Genomic DNA, 22,688 nt, shown 5'->3' on the forward strand with positions numbered 1-22,688 from the left:
ACTGGACAGTCACGCAACAGCGTGTAAGCCCTCACGAAAATTAAAACCAAATACATACTAACCAAACAGCTTCTGAGTAACATCAGGCGTTTACACGTTTAAACAGAGGAGACTGAAGGCATGACCTCATGCTTCTGAAATTAACACCTGACGGCAATCTGTAATGGATGAGGACGAAAAGTACAGTGTGATTTTGTATTTTTGTATTTAAATGATTCATACAACTGCGATGAGCCCAAATGGCAGTTACCTCAAGTGTTGAGCTGGTTTGTTACCTAAACCCTCAGCACCTGTCAACTGATGTGATCTAACATAAAATGGCAGATTGTCTTTTTTCCTGCACAGTGTCTTTTTAAGGTAACAGATGGACTAGTGGAAGTGGTGTTTAGCTGTGTGAGTGTGTTTGTGGACAAGTGAGATGTGCGCTGGTTATCAGTCCTGTCTGATGGGAAGGGAATGAAAAAAAAAAAAATCTCATTTGTACAAAAAAAAAGGGAATTGGCAAACACACACAACCCTGGACTTCCATTAGAGTTGCAGCCACTTCATTCTCTGCTTATCAGACATCTATTTACCCATCATACCTTTGATGCTCTCTTGATACTTTTTATCTAGCCATGCATTTCTCAGTTGACATTCGACACCTTTCAGCTCTTCCACTTATTGACAATCATTCCTTTAATCTAGCATCCTTTCTGATTTCTTCCCTTTGTGAGGCCAGACAAAATAAAGGTGATACTGACTTCACCTGCCAAAGGGGAACTTTGTGCAAAGCCTCTCTTTCAAACACACAGTGATCCATCAAGTAGAGAGTACGCAACATGTCACCCATCACAGTAACAGTATAACAATAAAGCTACTCAGTGATACTCGATGCATTGTGTGGGTATCACCATTATTATTCAGCTTAAAGGGTGTCAGTTTTGTTAATTATCCCTTTGATTTGCCATCTCCCTTTGGCAACCATTTTCCCCTCTGAGTTTCTTCTTCTTCACTGCAAATTCTGCTCATTTTTGCCCCATTAATCTTATAAGTGCCACAATGAGGAATCATAAAGTAGAGACTGCTGCTCTGAAAGTAGTTGGCAAGTGTTTGCAGACAAGTTGGTGTCTTTCATGCAAACTACGGGTGTCAATCTATTAATGACCAAAGCAATCACTAGGAGGTTTTTGCTGCAACATCATTTACCTCTTTGCAACCAATTTTCACCATCCAACTGCCAGCAACCTCTAGCAACCATTTGCCAACCAGGTCAGGGAATACACCTTTTTCCCTAGCAACTGGCAGTTGCCAGATGGATGTTGACTGGTCTCGGGGAACTAAGATATTTAAGTGGCTGCAATTAAATAGTGTTTAGGCTGCATGTAGGAAATTGTTGCAAAGTATATTTGCGTACTTTGAGAGTAAGGTATATTCATTGTATACATTTTTATTTAATTTTAAATGTGTATAATTTTGCTCTTTTTTTTTCAATTTTTGTTGTGCTGTTTTGAAAAAAAAAAAAAAACCTTAAACAGTTTAATGTGACCTGTACTATCTGAATGGATTAGTGTGGGCATCCACCCTGCCTGTGCTGCCACCTTGGTCTTCTTGGCAGCTGCTGCTTCCTAAATCACCACAGCAACCATCAGCAGGGTCATATTTACCCAGGATGCCATGCTGGCTAGGCGTGGGTGGACCAGTCAAACTGAACATGCACTTCCTTTCCAGTAGCTCATTACTGTCTCACTAAATCTTCCCCTTTGTGCTTCATTTTGCCTCGGTTTCCCTCATTCCCCCCCACGAACGCTGCAAAGCCAGATTACTCACACCACAAACGAGGGAGGGGGTGGGGGGGTGGGGGGACTTGCTGGAGACAAAATCACTTTTTCACAGTAACAGATGTTTTCCATTTAATCACCTCATCAACTTAGCTTTTAGTTGCTTTAGTTATTTCCTCCACCACAACTCACAGATCATTAGCTGATGTTAATGTGAGTCGGAAATAAAATAGGCCGTTCATTCATCAAGTTTTAGGCTAGACCACAGCTCAGACTGTTTGAATACAAGGTAAACATAAACTCAGAATGACAACAAAGAACAAAAGCAGCTTTCAGGCTAATCAGTATGGCTACAGTGACATACTGAGTGATGGAACACTTCAATCTCAAGTAAGAGAGCAGAATATATAATTGCAATTATTTCCAAAGGCTGTTGTAAACTTTACTTTTTTCTGTCACAAAAATTTCAATAACATCCTTTTGTCCAACGATTTAGTGTTTTTGTTTTCACACACACAAGGAAACATTTTTATCTCAAGGGTGTACAATACACACACTCACATGCACGACTGTCACTTAAGGATCTTGTATTGTGCAGCAGGGTTTCCCTTTGCTGCTAATAATTTATCCCCCATGAGGATTAAACCAACCCTCATTCCACACATTCCAAAGCTTTGCCCCCTTTCCCCCCATCTCCACAAAAGCCCCAGTCATTATCATAACCCCCTATTATTAACCTTATTTAACCCGGTATGGCTCTAGCTTCCCTCTCCTGGATCTAAGTAAGTTATTAGTTCAGTTTTCATACATGAAATATGATGAATATTACTCCCTTCGACTTTGGTTAATCTGGTTCATCTTTTGTCCTCAAAGCTCCATAACAGCACTGTTTGGAACACATACAAAAATTATATAACCTTAAAAAAACTCGCAGTCATCTGGTAAACTAATGACTTGTAGTTCAAATGAAAAGAAAAACAATGGGACTTTCATTTAAAGCTATGAGTTAAAATACTGGGCCATACTCCAAGAGTGGAACAAAATTTCTCATTTAAAATCCAATCTTCTTACTACAGCCACCAAAAACACTCTCCACATCCCCAGCTGAAACCAGACCTTAGTGTGCAAAAACATTCTTAGTGCAAGAACCATAATTGTGCACATTTACTGTCAATGGCCCTCAGCATTATGGTTTCAGTCCAGTGCAGCTCGAGTCTAAATCAACACACTGCGCTTGCAATTGCAGCAAACGGATATTTTACGTTTATGCACGTGAATCAGCCGGCTATCAAACACTGCACATTTTCAATAATCTCATACTTGTGGTCATTACGTTGGCAAAATAGGAAAATTTGACACCTCCTTGCTCTCTTCTTCTCTGGTTGATGAAAAGATGAAGGCAGTGAACACCTAATGCTTTCACACTCCTTTATAACCCAGTTATTTCTGATTAGGAATAAAGAGCTACAGAAAGGGTATTAAAACAGGGGTCTTTGCAACTGGATGTAACACATTTTTTCCACCCTGAATCACAAGCACTCACAATTTGCTTCATAAAAGAAGTCGTAAAATGCAACTGCACACAGTGAAAATCATAGCACCATGGCAACCACTTCACACACATAAGAAATCCTGAGTGATGGCCAGTGAGCAGCTCTCTCATAAACTGTTATAAGTTGTGGGGATTACTCATGCACAAACGCACATGCTCATGCAAACACAACTCCCGGGGTCACAACAGATATGAAGGTAATATAAAAAATGGAGCCCTGATAACTCATAAAGGAGGAGAGCAGATGAAAGAGAGAATCCAGAGCTACTTAAAACCAAAGCAGCAAGGCTCTGACTGTGTGTGTGTGTGTGTGTGTGTGTGTGTCAGAGCTCATTCACATTCCCAGACAGGGGAAGTAGCAAACAGTCAGTGTGATCTGGGAAGTGTCTGTGGGTACCTGCAGTGTGTAACTGTCACTTGGAAGCTTCCGAACGATTATGAGATGCACAGTTAACACAGTTAAGTAGAGAACCATGGAAGAGCAATATGCTGCATCCTCCAACAGCAACTTTGATAAGATACACACATTTAGACATACTACATACACTCTATAAGGCATGAAGGTAGTAAAAACAGTCGCTTAACCTAATCTCTGGTGTGGAATGGAGTAAAGAAGAAAGCGGACTTCTGCTTAAATAAAAGGGGAAAAAAAATAACTAGGCCACAAACGCAAGCCAAGAAATACATGAAATCATCAGGGTTATGTTGTCACATATTCCCTCTAAATGTGTGTTCGGACAGAAAGTGAAGTGAATGTGCATTTTGGGCCAAATGGAGTGCTGAACCTTTTTGAAGTCTGTGTGGATTCATCCGAGACAGCCAATAAACCAGATGTACAGATGTTAGCTGTAAACTAGCTAGAGTGCGTGTTTCTGTGTGAAGGAGAAGGAGACTCTGGCTTATCTAAAATTATAAAGTTATTTCCCTCCTAATCTTTACTGTCTCTGCAGGTTTGTCAAGCTTTTAATTTTATTGATTTGAATGTTTAGCACACATGTTTTCACCACCTACTATTTTTTTTAACACAATCACAGAACTTTAGAGCACAGAGGTTATTCTGCATCTGTGGAGAGCTCCTTTAAAATGAATGTAGAATGAAATGGAGGAACAAAAAGGTAGCAAGTAAAGACACAATTTTTTGTTTGTTTCTACGCAATTTCTACACAATTGTTTCTACAGTCACTGCTCACTTTGTTAGGTACAATTGCTGAACTGCTTGTTAATATAAATATCTAATCAGCCAACCAATTCAATGCATTTAGGCATGTAGACATGGTCAACATGGCTTGCTGAAGTTCAAATCTAGCATGGGAAAGAAAGGTGATTTAAGCGACTTTCAACATGGCATAGTTGTTAGTACCAGACGGGCTCATCTGAGAATCTACTGAGATTTTCCCACATGACCATATGTAGGGTTTACAGAGAATGGTGTGAAAAAAAGGTGGCAGTTCTCTGGGTGAAAATGCCTTGTTGATGCCACAGGTCAGAGGAGAATGACCAGACTGCTGTGAGCTGATATGAAGGCAAGAGTAACTCAAAAATAATCACTCGTTATAACAAAAGAAGCAGAAGAGCATCTCTGAACACACATGTTGAACCTGGAAGCAGATGGGCTACAGCAGCAGAAGACCACACCAGGTGACACTCCTGTCAGCTATGAACAGGAAACTGAGGCTATGATTCACACAGGTTCAGCAAAAGTGGAAAAGAGAAGATTGGAAAAACATGGTCTGATGAATTGAATCTATGCTACGAGGAATTTAGGCAGCTCTGAAGGCAAAAGATGGTCCAATCCAGTACTAGCAGGGTGTACCTAATTAAGTGTCCACCTAGTGTATATTGACAGTGTTGCTTACAGGATTGGTCTAAAGCAGAGTAAGCTGCAGTGGTTTAAAAAGCACCCCATTCAAAATGTTACTGTAGTGAAAACTCAATAAACAAAAAAGAGGAGGTCTGCACACCAAAGAGCTCCTTGGAAAATTTTAATCCATCATAACGTTAAAGTAGTGACGTTTCGGGCCGGAGTGCCCTTCTTCAGACTTAACAAGGTAATGCTACACACTTGTTTAAATAACCGCCTGTCACCAAGAAGTTGAGTGACAGGTGCCATTCAATGTCCAAGAAAAAAACAGGACAAAAAGAACACTAACAATCATGGATGTACCAGAATAGTCAATATCACATAAATAAGAAACACATAGAAAAGACCATTCTTAAAAACCTCACATAAGTATAGCATACCAAAAACATCTAAGAATACACAACCTTACAACAATCCTCATCACAATATAAGAATATAAGGAAAAGAAAAATACGAATAAGTAGAAGTGCACATAAAAAATTCATCTCAGATCAAGGAACAACAAAGGTCCCACAGTACGGTGTCATATATACTCATGATATTGTTTAACATCGTCCATATAAAACTGGAAACAACAGTGAAGTTGATCCAGCACCCTGGTTAATTTTTGGATGTGCGTGTTTTTCTTCAATTACTGTAGTGAAAACTGTCAGCTGTTATTATTTCACATAAAACCAAATTGTTAAAAGGCACTGAAGAGCTTTATGACTAGGACTGTCAGCTAAGGGAAAAAAAAAAGAAGCCACATTTAAAGATATTCTGGCCCACATCTGAGCTAACACCGTGTTTGCTTCTTTACATATGGCCATTTGTAACTGCTGAGTGACTAAACAGCTCAAGTGCATTTCTCACTGTAACGCTGTTGAACCAGCTGCCAGTTAGGCATTCACAAGAACAGAAGGGGAGAAAGCCCCACAGAGATGCCAGGCCCTTTGCAAGTACCAGTCACTGTGTGTGTGTGTGTGTGTGTGTGTGTGTGTCCTGGAATTTGATTGCTCCTGGTTTCCCTCGATTCCAGCACTGGGGCCTCTTGGGTGTGGAACAGGCGTTGTTTTTAGCAGGCTGGTGGTGCAACAGAGGTGGCATTAAAGGAAAATGAGGCCTGCTCTTCTAGTCAGAAATTTATGTGCTCCATCATCAACCAAACAAAATAATACAGCCCCCTCTCTGCGCCAAGAAAAACAAATCTAAAATGTGCTAGTGAGACGCATCATTTTCACACCGTCAACAAATGAACAAAAGGGTGATGACTATACTAGATCCCACTGACAGTCACAGGATGTTCCCATCTGTCACAAGTGAATACTTCCCATGAGAGGGAGAAGCGTAGTAAGAGAGAGGAGGGTGTGGTGCAAAGTGGCCAGATAGCAGAATGAACAGGAGGAAACTGAGATAGCAGTCAGACAGAAAGAAAAACAGTACTGAAACAGGAGCTTTCCAGCTTTAAGTACTGACTTGCTTGCAAATGAAATCCTGAGGATGTTTCTGTGTCACTCGTAGGATAGTGATGACAGTTGGCAGCTGAGATCACAGACAGAAATAGACTGTCTCCACCCTCTTGGAAATAACAGCAGTGTGTGAGGGACCACCTGGGTGAGGCAGAGGAGTAGCTTTTCCATCATTTACACCTTCAGCTTCCTCTCATGGAGCATGTTAGCCTTCCTTGTCTGTCTCTCCAAATCTCCTTTTCTCAAACATTTTAAACCACAAGAATCAATTTTACTTTTTGATAAAATGTTAAATCTTGACATTTTTTTTTACCAATCATTTCTAGCATTGTTTCCCTTTATTAGATAGACATATGGTAGAGAGTCCAAGGACACAGTGGGAAAGAGTGGGGTATGTAACTACACTTGTGTAGCATGTGTCTTAACCACCTGGATGCCCACTGATTAGACCTGTTTAATGGTGTTCAACTCTCTTTGGCATGAAAGGGGGAATTTGCATTTTCATGACAGCTACAGGTTTGAGATGAATCAGTGCTGCAGCTACCAATTACATCTCTTTTCAAACAAACTACCGAATAGGAGGGACTTCTGAGGATCTACAACCCTTTGTAAACAAGATTCTTGGGAATAACACCCACTTAAGTTAATCCCAAGGAAAGCCTTTTTTCATGGCAACATAAAAGTCCATCCATCCATCTTTTTCTGCTTATCCAACTCAGGGTCGCAGGGGGGCTTGAGCCTTTCCCAGCTGTCGTGGAGTGAGAGGCAGCATACACCTTGGATAGATCGCCTGTCTATCACATGGAAACACACAACCATTCATACTCACATTCACACCTATGACCAATTTAGAACTGTCATTTCATCTAACATGCAGGTCTTTCGACTGTGGGAGGAAGCCGGAGATCCCAGAGAGAACGTGCAATCTTCACACTGAAAGGCCCCAGCCAGCCAGTGGATTCAAACACAGGATCTTCTTGCTGCAAGGCAACAGTGCTAACCATTACCACACCATCCTATAAAAGATACACTATTTATTACTTACAGTAAATGTGGATTCAAAATATCATAGCACGCACATTGAACTTGACATGTGTAAAGAGTTTTAGATTGTATCACCAGACAGTATCAGTGTGATTTCAAACTAAGAGCCAAGAAAACCTGGCTTAAACCCAATGCAATTTGCAGCACTGCATAGCTGTCTGTGAAAAAAGAGATAAAAGAAGTCTGAGAAAGTACTGCATACGAATGGAATGTAGAGACTTCTGCATGTCAAATTAATATTTGCAGCTCCACGTCCTGTCGGCTTGGGTTCGACATGTACAGCTTGTGTTATTCTGTCTGAGCTGTACTCCAGAGAACTGGAGCATGAACACAGGCCTTTGGATTTTTTCCCTTTTTGAGTCCCACAAAGCACATTTTTCAAATGCTTCAGACGCAGGGGTGAAATGAGAAAGTCTAGAAGAGAAAATGAGGGGTATTAAGACAGACAGAGCAACAGAGAGAATGTGAGAGAGTAAGGTGTTTAGACCCAGGTCCCACATATTTCTCCAGGACTGGACTGGACTGGTGTGGTGAACATCTGCAGGCGAGCTGACGATCTTAGTTCGTGTACTATCTAAATTTGGCATCAGCTTTGAAGAGTAATCATTCAGATTATTAAATAAATAACAGTGCTGTCCAAACCAGACCATGATGAATGAAGAACGTCAGTTTGGAGATCAACATCCTGATACAAATCACCACTTATCTTGAGAACTTTCGTAATACTGTCAGAACATAAACAGGACGAAGAGATTTGTAAATTGGACCTTTAACCACAATGAAAAGCACTGTATCCCAGCAACCATGGACACAGCTAATCATGCGCTTACATGAGTTTACCTAAATCTTTTGGTGAATTGTGACCATAGATTATACATAAAGCCTGGACTGCCTGCCCATTGGTTAATGGACTCTGCATCTCAAAGCCTCAGCTTTGGTATTTTGGCTGCTGCCATGTTGTTTTTTGGAGCCAGAATTGGCCGCATTTAGTCCAGTGGGTGGAGTACTACGTAATCAGCTCATTTTAGCAGCCACAAACTGTACAGGTCCAAAGCACTGGCATGGGTACCTCCTGATTAGTGCTAAGTAACAGCCTAATAAGATATTAGAATTTCATTCACCAAAACAAGAACACAGACTGACTGTACCTCACAGGAAGCCATATTATTTTGAATACCTGCTAATCAGGATTAAAGTTAAAGGGCCACTTCCTTACAACTTTAGGCTTCCACAAAATCAAAAAGGTCGAGTTATAAAAAAAAAAAAAAATCCCCTTTAGTTGCTATGAAGAGAGAAACGAGTGATAAAGATAAAAGCTTTTGTACCAGGCTGTAAACAGACTGAGTTTGGCCATTTTAACAAACTCTAAAAGAGTCTTTGGGGAGTCCACCTCAAGTGGCTATTAGGGGAACTGCAGTTTAGAGACACTACATCCAAACACATGGGATACTACACAGAGGAGAGAGACATAGCAACACCGAGACTTAAGCTACTTTTTTGGTTCAGTGAACACAGTGGTCATGCCAGACAAAGTACTATCACTGTCAAAACAGCATAAACACAGTCATGCTCTCATTTCCAACAATAGCAAAAGAGGGTGGGGTTCAGTCTCCTCTACTGATAGCATCTGTCACTATTTAGATCATCATGCGTTGGCCTGGCAAAACAAAATTATCACTGTTCTACTGCAGAGGGCACAAATGAGAAATCTGTGATTTTCTCAAAAGTCCAAAGGTAAAGCTTCTCTTTCAAGCAGCCCAGCCTGCCTATTTACACTTTAAACCTCCATCATATAGTAGGGAACATACAGTATACTTTTGAAAACTTTTTGATAGAGATTCTCTAAACCTTTCCAACATGTAACAAACACGCTAAAATGAAGTATGGAAAGGAAAAGGTTCCCACTCTGATACTTCCAATTCCCTCAGGATCTGTGGAGCATCATGGACAACTCCCTGATTGTTTCTGTACCTCATCATCTCCACCTGCTGTCAAAAATGACTACCTCTTCCAAATCCCCTGGAAATACAATACACATTATCCCTTCAAAGGTCCTTGTTTGATCCAACAAACGTATCTGTCCACTAAATACGTGCAAGACAATGGAGACCTTTAGCTGCAGGACTGTAGATTTCACACACGCACAGGTTTGTTTTTCCTAACAGAGCCTAAGTGCTGCATAACAGTGTGCCTACAGTGAGCATAAAATTAGCCTTGTCCTGTTGGGTGTTGCCGTTACGCCAAATGAAAGGGGAGAGAATGCAGTTGCGGGAGATATGGCAGAAAGTATTTGGCAATGTAATCGATTGCAGATGGCAGCCATCGGGGGGGGGGGCTTGTTTGGTCCACAGTGGTTCTTTGTGATGGCTAGGCCTGCCATAATCCAACAGGACAAGGCAGTTTTCACGTGTTTGTGTGTGTGTTTATGCTGGCACCTCTGATATCACAGCGCTAAGCTCTGCAGCCCCACAGGAATTCCAGACACCGGGGGGAGCAGGGCTTCAGTCACAGGGAGGAAAGTGTTTCAGTGTGATGACTGAATCTGATGAAATGAGTGAAAATATATAAATATATAAAAAAGCACAATAAAGGTTAAGCAAGTATCTAGTTTGTGTTACTAATATAAGTCAGTATTGGTGTTGTGCAACAGCAACAAGTATAGGTGGAACAAATTCTCAAACAAAAAAAAGGAGAAAGTATGAGAGTAAATCCAAAATGACCTTAAAAAAATGAAAAAGTGATTTGCAGTCTTGCACTGTAGCCACACTGCTGTGCATATATTTACCCTACAGATGAATAAATATGCACATGTATTCAGTTGCTCATTAAACACAATGACAGAGTGAAGCAGTCAGCTGCTTTTCTCTCTTGCCTTCGGTGGACTTTTAAGTTTATGTCAATGAGAGCGCCGTGACGGCATCAGCCAGGTAACCGTATCTGTGCTGCTGAGGCTTCTGGCATCAGCGGTATGCATCTCTGATGACAACACTATCGAAGAACGAGGGGAATATATGACAGTGACTCCACCTTAAATCATCTCCTCGCAACCTTTTTCAAGCACTTGCCATTGTGTTCAGGACTTGGAGCCTAAGAGTGTTAGCTATTGATGAGATATTTGAAAACACACAGTAACTAATGCCTAGCTTACCCAGAGAGTTATAAATATGGGTCCTGAAATAAATGCACATGCTATTAAAACTAAGGATGCATAGGTAGGTCAAAGAGAGGACTTTCACCCAGCAGACCGCGGTGCTAATTGTGCAGATGTTTTCCAGATGCTCTTTGGTTAACATTAGTCAGCAAAGTTATTTGGTTAGGTTTAGGAAAAAATTACGAAAGCCCACGAGAGTGGAAAACCCACAAAATTGTAATAAAAAAAAATACTTTAAACCATTTTTAAGTGGGGATCAATTTACTCAGGCTTTTTTTTTAAATAAAACTGTCAGGCGAAACAGGAAAACACACAGACTTCTGCTAAATAAGGTTACACAGATTCATTGCTTTAAGTATATGGTGACCAATCAATATACGATTGGTTCATCTAATAAATGATTGGTTTTTGGAAAAAAGGAGCACAAGTGACAACACCAGCAGAAAATATTTGACTCTAATCTCAGTCTGCGTATTTCAGACCTTGGGGAGGTCCCATTGAAGTCTCAGCCTACCCTGGATGTTCAAAAATGATGCAAAAATGGTCCCCAATGCACTCAAATTTGACACCAAGTGTGATGATTTAGCTCACTGGGTTGAGCAGGTGACCTATATGCCAGGAGGCTAATGTAGAAGACATTAGCTCCCTGGCTTCAAGCCTGCCTTTAGGCCACTTACTGTGTGTCTTCCACCTGCTCTTTCTTTCCACTTTCCTATATATAAAGTAACACCAAGGCATCATGTAATAAATCAGTGCATCCCTCCAAAAAAGTTTAAAAAAAAAAAGAAGCAGAAAGAATACATTTATTCTTAACATACACACTTGAAGAATTTGCACATTTCTGCCAAGAGTCTAAAGTCCATCAACTTGCAGTTTGAAAAAAGGATACCAAGGATAAAACGATGACTGACACAGAACAGCTTTCCTGACCATGTCCCTGTCCAGGTTAGGAAGGAAAAAAGTCTAAGTGTTTACATATGAAGAGGACTGTATCCATAAATCAGAAATGATGTATGACCCCCAAACAGAAAAATGATTTTATCCTCTATGAACTCTGCAGCTGCCTGTCATTAAAGACTCATCCCCTCATGTATATTTTTGTGTGTGTGTGTGTGTATGCATGTATGAGACAGAGTATATTTGCAGTACACTCGTACAAGTATGCTGCTTGAACAGGCTTCACCCTTCCCCTGGAAGTTATATCATCAGCAGTCGTTTTGAAAGGTAGGAAAAAAAGCCCCCCCCCCCCCCCCCCCCACCCCCCCCCCCCCCCCCCCCAACACACACACACACACACACACACACACACACACACACACACACACACCTGTCTTGTCAGTCAGATTCTGGGTGTGCCCCTCACCAGCCCTTCTCTTGAGCCCTCACTGCCCCAACAAGTGGCCTCATTTCCCAGGGAAGAACTCTGTACTCCAGGCCTCCCTGCCTGCACCCACACACACAGGACCCTGGTCCCAGCCCCCTTCAGACTGCACAAAGCCCCCATTGTGAGGCACAATGCTAGCCGCCCCCTCTGCTTTTCCCCTGTATCCTCTACTCTGTTTCCCCCATAAACTCTTTCGCTTCTGCCCCTTCTTCCTTTTTGCCCATCTCCATCGTTGTCTGCGTTTCAGTCTTTGCCTTCTTTCTACTTCACTCGTAGTTTTTCCTTCTTAAACTTTGCTACACATCCTGCTGATCGTGTCTGTTGGGGTCTGCTGTCTTTTATTCTTGCTCAACCCTTTCCAAATATCCCCTTTAATATTAAAGCCTCCGTGTTCCCTCGTTCCCCCCCCCAACTCTTTCAGCACAGCCCCCCCCCCCCCCCCCCCCCGACACACACACACACACACACACACACACATCTCAGCGTTCCAAGACATTTTCCACTTCTCTGACTGCTGTGTTACCTCTGAATTTTCCTTCTCGGCTTTGCTGGACAGAGATTTCATATATAGGTGTATCTGTAGCTCAGAGGAGGAAAGGACAAACCAACTACATACCTCAGAAGCACTTTCTCCAATATCTGCAGATCTGCTTTTAACAGTATTACCACAATTTGCAACCAATAAAAACTGCTTGTACTTTGGGTAAATGTGTAAAAACAAGGAAAACCTATTGGGACAATAAGGTTGGGACATTATCCAAAGTTTTCTTTTCTCATAGGTAGCACACAGCAGGAGATGGTTCTCATCCTCTGTGTTCTCATTAACTGGGTGAAATAATCAGACTTTTTTCCAGTGTCGTTCTCGCATTGGCACAAAACAGCACAACATGGCATCACATAGTTGTTGTACTGGGAGGATGACAGGTTCAAAACCTAATTAATGTCTAATCTCACTGCTTTGGACATTTGTGTTCTCACTTGCACCTCTGCTGGGTAATGACTAGGCAAGTTCAGGGCTGCAGTGCATGTGTATATACTGCAGTGCAGCTATATTTAGAGGTCCCACAGTTTGTCTTACAGTGCTTAAAACCAATTCAGGGGAGGCCAGCCTGGATACACTGTAGCAAAAAAAAAAAAAAACTAAATGTGGCTCCTCTCCTCCTCTTCTTACCTACATGAATTTCAGCTTGTGTTGGAGGACATTTCCAGTCCATCTCTCAGGCCTCTTTGTCATCTAGTTTTAATATATGATTTGTAGATGGATACATTATCTTGAAAATACCATCTAAAAGGTCACTGCACTGCAATTTTTTTTGTGAGGGACTCGTAGTTCTTGCTGGACACGCTTAAGCAAAGATGAACAGGCAAAGTTTTGTGATTGCGTTACTTTAATTTCTGTGTGAATTTACACCTGACATTAGATTTTCCTTACCCTGACAGACACTGATCACACTGATGCCAGTAGGAGTATAAAGCACAAATACATCACCAAAGGGAAGAACATTTCTTTACACTCCTTTGTGATAAATAATAACAGTAGAAGGAGACGGTAGGTTTGTCTTTTCTTTTTTTAGGCATTTCTAAACATGTTGTGTCTACAGTGCCATCTGTGTTCTCAGATGCGCTGGATCTCAACCATCTGATGGAGATCAGCATAAAAATAATCTCAAGAAATCTCACTGTAGAATCTGCTTTTCAAATCTGTTGATGTCAGGTTGCAAACAAGGCTGTGCCGCCTATAGAAATGACAAACACACATGAATGGATGTACCCATATTGCCATATTTGCTTCATGTAGATTTACTACTCCTATGGAGTGCAGTAAATCTGTGGCATTCACCAGCCCTGTAAGTAAATCGAGTGGCAGTAACACTACTGTATAATACAGTTGCCACCTGAGTGTGAGTCTCCCTCTTCTCATACCGAGCAGCTGCAGTTGGAAACAGGCTAATAAGTCATAAAAAGATGATAAAAATATGCAATGAAAACTCCTGAACACAAGATACAAATGCATACTTGCAGGCAGAGGGAATCTGTCATGAACTGAGCCTTGCGGTCTGACTAGCTAAGAGGTGAAATAAGAGAAAACCGAGATACGGTGTTGTCAATTACACACAGGCCTAACCATGGCAACCCTGGCTACATCCTGACACGGAGGAGGGATGAGAATGTGGACATTCCCCACACTTGTTCTTCTGTGTTTCCAAATCAAAGGCCGAGACAGAAGGAACAAAGAAGACTGCGCTGCCACAGAGCTTCCAGCAGAGCTGCGGTTTGTATTTTTCATGTTAAGTGAAAGGCGACCAAAATGCTTTCAAGGACGTGGGGAATTTTTCCTCTTCAGTGTCTTCAGAGCCAAAACATTCTGGTTGAAAGAAAGAAAAGGACTGAACAAACTAGTTAGTGAAACAGCAAAGGGGTAGAAAATAACTGAGGCCAGCTGCTCTACTCACTGAGAAGAGAAAGAAATCAGTAGGAGATCCCAAATAGTTTGAGATGGAGCTATAAAAGACATCCTGACCAAGACAGCAGAAATGTTACACAGACTGAAGGAGCAGCTCGCTACAGCCAGCTAAAATATTGCCACTCACTGAGTGACACCTCTACTCAAGATCCCAGGGGAAGGTTATTTTGGTTGCATATACAGATACACACATCTGTGTCCACAGTGATGTACCTCTGCTCACAGAAGCCCAGCAATGGGTAATGTGCTGCTCGGACAACTATGAGAATTTGACAATGACTCAGCTTGCAGAATTTAACACAGCGAGGTATGGAGAACTGGAGCAGTGATGACCTCATTTCACTGGCTGGTTTGGCCTGCCTGTTGTGAGGGGTCCGAAAGAATGAACAGAGAGAAAGGGGGTCAGAGAAAAGAATTGTGGCACCAGAGAGGTGTCCTATATCTACACAAACACATTCTGAAGTCACAATAGGCTGGTAAGAGAGAGAGTGTGTGTGTGTGTGGGGGAGTTTATGGTTCTATCTAAAACTATATTTAAAGTTTAAAAAGCATGTTGAACAAAATATACAAAGACAGGGGCTTGTTAACCTCGTGTTACAGGGTCTAACCTCCACATGAGGCACCTCAAAAGGTCCAAAACTAAACTTTAATGAAAATCTGTGGTTTAGATCTGAGCCCACCATCTGTGTGACACGGGGCTGTCAATTCATATTCTGCACTCAATTACATAAATTAATATGAAAAAACAACTAAACAAAAAACTTCTTTTTAATAATTCTAAAATATATCGATGTGTTTGGCCCAGCACACGTAATTTAGACCTGAAAAGTTTCAACAACAACCATGACGTAAAGCAGGCAGAGAGTTCACAATCCAGCTCGGCCCAGAGAACGTAAGTTATAATGAGTCTCATTTGGAAGTACTTCTGATTTGATTTGATTCATTTAGTAATGTGTAAGTATTTAAATCCTTTAAAAGACATGTTGAAAATAATGTATCTCAAGCAGATCTAAAACTGGCTGGACCCTGTCACACAGTCTGAACTTGGGTGATTTTTGTTCTTTTATTTGTTAATAATTGAACGTGACTTTTGGCCAGTTCTGACTTCCCTAGAGTGGCCAGAGCCACTGAGAGCAGAGAGCAGAGAACAGCCTGGGGCCATGTAATGACAGGGACACAGGAGCCCTGGAGCTTTACAGCTGCAGCAGTGGAGGTCTGCCAGACAGTTAGTGGCAGTGTCATATCAAGCTGAAACAGGTACAAATAAACATGCTATTTGAAGAATCAAATCCCTTAGATGTGAAAGAACACCCAAAAGAAACGCTAACGCTGTTGTTCCAGCGACAGTGATGGCTCACAGCAGACAGGCTGTCTAAACACTGACAAACTCTAATAAAGGTTCTGCTTATCACAGCGGTTCTTCTACATCAGCAATTCAAAAACAATTAATCAGTATCCAGACTGGGTCATGGCCTTGTGTCTTGTGGGTCTTTATATTGTAATCATGCTCACATGATGACATTTTTAGAAAGAGCAGACTGGTGTGGGCTTCAATAAAAGGCCATCAAAACAAGTTGCACAACTCTTTTACAAAAAAGCGCGCTCTATTAACCTTTTCCTGCTGTCCATCCTTCAGCAGGCGGGATGGATTTTGATGGGCTCCAGCTCCACCGTAAACTACTACAAGTTCAAGTATGCAGCAGCTGTAGCTCAAGACATGAAGCAACTATGCTGTGTATTCCCAGGATGAAAACCAATCTGTGGGATCACTGCCACAGGTCCACTTAATGACAACCTTAAGACTGATGTTGCTTAAACCTGTTTTATCATTTTGCCTCTTTCTGTGTCTCCCCCTGCTTTCTGTTTCTCCTTTACTTTCTCTATAAATTCCTTTGTCACAAGGCATCGGGTCTACCAGACGAGCCTCACGCCTCACACATTATTAGGAGCTTAGAGACCTCACCCTCGCCACTTGCAGCACGTTACGCTTATCTGAAACACAGAAAGAGGCTGTTGTCCCTCTCTGCTGGTACAAAGTAATGATATCCTGCACCGTTTAGCTGACCCGGATGAAATTTTAGAAACAATCTTGGTTTTCAAACTGAAAAAAAAAAGGCTTGAAGAGGATCTCAGATCTACTGTTTTCTATAAAAAAACAACAACAACAACAAAAAAACTAAATCGCTGTGTGAAAATGCTTCTGCCACCCTTCTCAAAGCGATAACAGACTTAATTGTGTTTATAAGCTGCAACCTAAATGCTATAACTGTAATGTAATGAAACAAATCAATGCTGTTGTTGATTCTGATATTTCTACCTCAGGTATAGAACAAATGTTATCTCCTGTTATAAATTTGACAGAATCAGCTACTTTCCATCATATATCAAACTGTGCTGATTTTCACCTATATTGATTGAGACTCACTATTCACAGGAGCTTACCCTATTTTTGCTCTCTGCCCTCTGCCTTGATTATGGCTCAGTGGTTCTGTGATTTCAGGGGAAGCTGAAGCACCACATTCTTTCCTTTCAAACCTGCGTGTGGTTCAGCACTATTGCAGATGGCAGGATGGCTCATCAAAAGAATGAGACAGAGCGCAAGCCTTAGCTTTTGGCATTACCGGGGCTGGAGTTGGCGAGTTGAATTGATATGGCTCACTACCATGGTTCCCTAGTTAGGAGTGCTAAGAGTGCTATTCTGTGTCCCCCTCAATTTTTCTGTAATCTTAAGATCACTGTGTAACTCCTGCCTCACACACCTATGTCCAATCTTCAGCCTCTTCCCAAAATGACACCACTTATTAAGGAAACTTCTGTCTTCATTTCAGCTTGTGTGCTTGGAAAAAATGCTGCAGTGGTTTAAAAGAAACAAATCAGTTCATGGTTTGGAGAAATAATTGCATACAAAGCCAAAAAAACATTACATAAGCGTACCAATGGCCAATATTTCTGAGAAACAAGCTAAGAATGAACAATGCAACTTAAACCTTTGATGTAAAACTCTTTGCCTGGTGTTTAAAGGATAAAGATTGTGTTGAACAGCCTTGTATTACCCTGCAATTACCAATTAACCGCATGACCCCAGCTGTACAGCTGGAAAACCTGCCACATGGTTAATCTGCTACTTGACCCCTTCAGTGACAAGTGACCATCCTCTCTGACCTTGTGACCTTTCTTACACTTTACACAACCATATTTCACACACTGATCTCCAACACTATGCAGGCAAAGCCCATGCTGCCTGCATTATGGTCCCCATGCCAGGGGACCAAAATGTTTCAGCTTCCATGATACCTGTTTCGCCAACAAAAGTAAAAGCATCCTAATAAGTTAACCCAAGGCAGCACCCTTTACCTTTAAGTGTGTGCGTCTCACTTGTTACATTTTCGTATGCTGTACTTGTCAGTGAATACCAGTAATGACAGCAAAGCACTTTAAAATCGCAAGTCCACTTACAAACAGCAGATGTGTATCATACCTTGAAGCATGCAGCGGTATGCTGACTCAGAGATGGCATAAATGTGTGGAGGCATCTCATGCCTCTTCTTCCCTCTGTACATCTCAATGATGTTCTCTGAGTAGATGGGCAGGTTCTTGTAGGGGTTGATGACCACGCAGAAAAGGCCAGAGTATGTCTGAAATTAAAAATACAAAGCAAACAAAGATGAGAGTTCTCGGTGAAGAACTAAAAGAACATGTGATTAGTCTGTCGTGGCTATTTCGCATATTTGCTCAGAACAGTCAAATAGAGGCTCAGCAGAACCATAAGTGGATACAAACAGGATGTGTAAAACATCAGTGTCTTTTAGATTAAAAGGCGCATGCACATTTCTGCCTTTATAAATCATCTGGCCTGCATTTTATCAGTGCCGGAAGATTTGTCATTACCCACTTTTTGGTAGCTTACATCATTGTAGCTGGCACACAACACAGTGACAGACACAGAGCAGACAGATTTGAGGGAATGGTGAGAAATGAAACACTCAGCAGATGTCCGTCTTTGTGAAATATTCAATGAGTCTTAATGAGAGCCTTTTAAATCTAAAACAGCACTGAATTAACGTGAATAAGGAGTTTATGGAATATTATAAAGACTCATGGTGCAGCAAACAGTATTCTCTGCAAATGTTTAGCCTACTTTCGGACTTGCGGTGTTGCATTTGGCTATGTAATTAGCCTGACAATCTGTCTCTAGAGAGTGTGTGCGGTATGAAGGCTTCTGAGCTATGCTGTAGGCTGAATCGACCAGGCAGCAAGGCAGACAGCAATGAGTAAGGGGCCCTGGTGGGGCAGTGGCTCATTCTGCAGATACTATAGGGGCTTCACATTTCCCCTATGGTTGATACAGAGAAAAGGCTGCTTCACAGTAGTATGACCTTCACACGGCATGCTAGGCTTATTCTGGGAACCTATACAAATCTCCACTGAACTTACAGAATATAAAGTATCTAGACTTACAGATATACCTCATACTTACACTTTTTATTTATTTAAAAAAAAAAGCACAAAAACCAACCAACCAAAAAAAAAAAAAAAAACAGAGGTTGAACACAAGATGAATATTATAAAGCAGTGAGGCCGAAAAAGTTCCTCTAAACCATGCATGAATTGAGCCCCAAGGTCCAGAAGGATATCAGGATCTGGATGATGTTCTTCAAATCATGAAATGTCCAATCTTGCCCTGTCTTGCATTGTTGAAGATCCACATCCAATCTGGATCCATTCCAAAAGTTGATCACTTCTAATTTGGGCAAAACTCCATTTCTGGTAAATATTTTTCATGCAGACCCTTTTTGATTAATCAACCAACCAATCACATAACCTCTGACAGAATTTATTTAAAAAGCCATTTATTCTATCACTTTCTCAAACATTAATATAGCACAACTCCTAAACAAAGCTACAGTATTAAGGAAAGCCATCTCCTTTTGGGATCTTTCTGTATCAACGCATCAAACATCACGACACCTGAAGGCTGAGTAAGGCACTGGGGCATGAGTGACTCAGCAGACAATCACAGAGGGGCCCCAGAGAGCAGACAGCATGCTGTAGCTGTTACGTAACAGCTCAGTCAGGGGCCTCAGTCAGCACTGAGCAACTGATGCTGTGCTGCTGATACAGAAGAAAGAAGGTGATGAAGGAGAGAGAGGCAGACAGAGATGAAGAATGGAGCAATGATCCAGCTGACGGAGCTCCCTGTGGTCCAATCCAATGGAGAAGCAGAGGCGTAAAAAAAAAAAACAGTGAGCCGTGTTCTCAGCCTTTCTGTAAATTGCTCCCTACATGAGCGGCAGAGAGCTCAGAGAGACGGCGGCCTGCTGAAATTCTAACTCTCCACTCTCCTTTTCGAAGGTTAATGAAAATTTAATAACCCCCTTATCTGAAAACTGGAGCTGCTATAAATGGAGAGTCGGTTCTGTTTTCATGGTTTGGTTCTGCAGCATTTAGCACGTAAGCAGCTGGCAGAGGGATACCTGGACTTGAAATTTGCTGTATCATGTTGCTATATGCGTGTTTTATTTGGTTAAACAAAACCCAACACTAACCCTAGATACACTGATGGTGATGGAGATGGAAAGCTGTTATTACTCCCTGAATTTATGCAACTATCTGGAAAAAAAAGTTTTCAAAGTGGAAAAAATTAAAAAAGGATATGCTTATTGTGAAATATCCTGCAGGATCAATGCAATACCATTAACAACTGCTGCTGCCAGCTAGCAGAACACACAGCTAACTTAACACCGCCTGCCAAGAAGACATGCCTGGCCCAGTCCAGGAAAGAGAAGGTGATATTTCCACTGTGAAATCAGATCCAGGGGAGGGGATGCTGTGGCCTAGTAACAGCTGAGCAACACACAGGCAACAGCAGACACAACAGCCGACCCCATCTGCCACCTCTGATCAGTCAGACGGCAGGCCCACGTTGACGGAGCTTTCTCCACTCCAAAAGCTGGAAAGGGAACTTTGAGTGCAGAGGCTGCCTCTGTGCCATTGATCTGTGTGGACTACATCAGACTTTGACCCCCCCCCAACATGGCTCTGCTTCACTGATTACATAACAAAGCTAATAAATACTTCAGACTTGGCTTTTGAAGTAAAAAACTGAAATGCATGCTATCCAATCACTTTAACAGCAGTAGAACAATCAAATGGATGAGCTTTAAAGCAGTGTGGCCCATGGGTTAAAACTGACTGTGTGCTATTAAAAATGCAGCATGAACCAATGCCACTACATCTTCAGCAAACTTTCTTTCTGTCAGAATCACAGAGACTTAATAAAGATGATATAATGTCAAAGAAGCACAATCAGAGCACAGCAATAGCTTACATCACATCCTAATTTCCTCCAGGAATAGAAGTCAACAGATAACTTTAATCTAATCATATAAAACCACTTTCTCTACAAGGTTATGGCGATAAGCAAGGCTGTGCACTTTTCCTTTCTTATGCTGCTTTACCTTTAGCTTAGGAAATAAATTTTGAGTAGGGACATTTATATGTATCAAATATTCAAAACTAGATAAGAATATATCCAATAGCTGGTCCAGGTTTTTTTTCCACTCTTTTTCATACAATATTTAAACTTTCAGCCAGTGTAAAATGAATGTAACTCAAAGCTAAGCCTTTTAAGCCAATATCAGTCACCAGACTAAATCATCAGCTGATACCTATAGCAGACCAATACATCAATACATCCCAAGAAGCAAAGAAAGTCTATGCCATTATTCTCCAGGACAAGCACGTCAGAGTGAGTGTGGGAAAGTGAACCGAGCTGATGAAGATAGGACAGACACTGAGCAGCAGCAGAGCTGAAGTAGGCGGCAGGAGACAGACAGACGGACGGTCTTTTTTGCCATGGAAGAATGCTGAGGCTTTCTGACAGCTGAGGCTTATCTAACAACACAAAGGCCTGCTTGTAGCCCTGTTAGTGTGCAGCATGGGGGCTTGCCTGTGACTCACCACCGTACAGATAGAAAGGTGCCAAATTTAGTGAGCGAGCTCAACAGGCGGACTGACGTTACACGAAAGAAGCATCAGACGGACAAAGGACCATACAAAGAGACAGTACAGGTCAGAAAATTCAGATGGAAACCAGGAGTTTGCTGCCCGGTAAAAGGTGTGCGACAAGATACACACTGGAAAATTACTGGATGTCCACAGTTAACTGTTTCTGTGTGTTTAGGCAACAATAAATAGGACTTATTTTCTTCACAGTGACCTTAAAAAAAAAAACCAGTATGTGCACAGCGAGGTTTGCACTGAATCATCTCGTTCAGTCTACTCCGCTTAACTTTAATTTTCAACGCTTAAACAATGGAAAAGGAGATAATGAAAAATCACGAGACATCAGCTATGTAGATGTGTTCCCAAGCTAATAAATCAAGTCACAACAAACCTCTTATTTCTAATTGCCTGACACATAAAGACACGGCGCAGTAAGGAACCACATGTCACACAACAACATATGTTTTCTGCTAGAACATGGATTATGATCAGGGCTTATTGACATGGATTTTCTAATTACAAGAGGACAAAACTACAAAAACTGCCTTTAATATATGAAGGTAATGAACAACAGTGAGTATATCTTAAAGGCAAACTGCTAAAAATATTTTATAGGTTTACAAAAAGAATTAGCACAGACTGGCTTCAACTTGCAGAAACCCCGCAGACCTATGTTGATCATATTATGATTCATATATACTGTAGAAGTCACCCCGATTATCTCAATTTAAAGCACAGCCCTGAGGAAGGCATTGTATTATGTCTGCAGTAGATGTAGCAGAGCTCTGGGGGGTAGTTCAAACACACTGGGCTTCTTTTTCTAAGAATGAGCTAAACAGGAGAAAATTCTAGAAAACCAACACAGTCAGGCATATGTTTTCAATTTCTCTTAGGCAAGGGGACAATTAACAAGCACCAAAGCCAATTCTGAACCAAGAAAAAGCAGAAACCATGACACCATGGTATTAGCGAGAACGTGAAGAGGAACTGAAGAGGGAGCTGGTGGAATGACGTGTAAA

General features: G+C 41.5%; 1 protein-coding gene across 4 annotated transcripts in view; it reads right to left on the reverse strand.

Annotated features, from left to right (window-relative positions):
• LOC115784889 (myosin-10-like) overlaps positions 1–22,688 on the reverse strand; it is a 58,083-nt gene that overhangs the window by 32,577 nt on the left and 2,818 nt on the right. For all 4 annotated transcript variants that reach the window (XM_030736280.1, XM_030736279.1, XM_030736278.1 and 1 more), the window contains one exon: positions 18,143–18,299. In XM_030736280.1, coding sequence (XP_030592140.1) covers positions 18,143–18,299 — 157 coding nt within the window. The remainder of the gene's footprint in view (positions 1–18,142; positions 18,300–22,688) is intronic.

This window comes from Archocentrus centrarchus, chromosome 8, assembly GCF_007364275.1.
Source record: "Archocentrus centrarchus isolate MPI-CPG fArcCen1 chromosome 8, fArcCen1, whole genome shotgun sequence".
Lineage (NCBI taxonomy): Eukaryota > Metazoa > Chordata > Actinopteri > Cichliformes > Cichlidae > Archocentrus > Archocentrus centrarchus.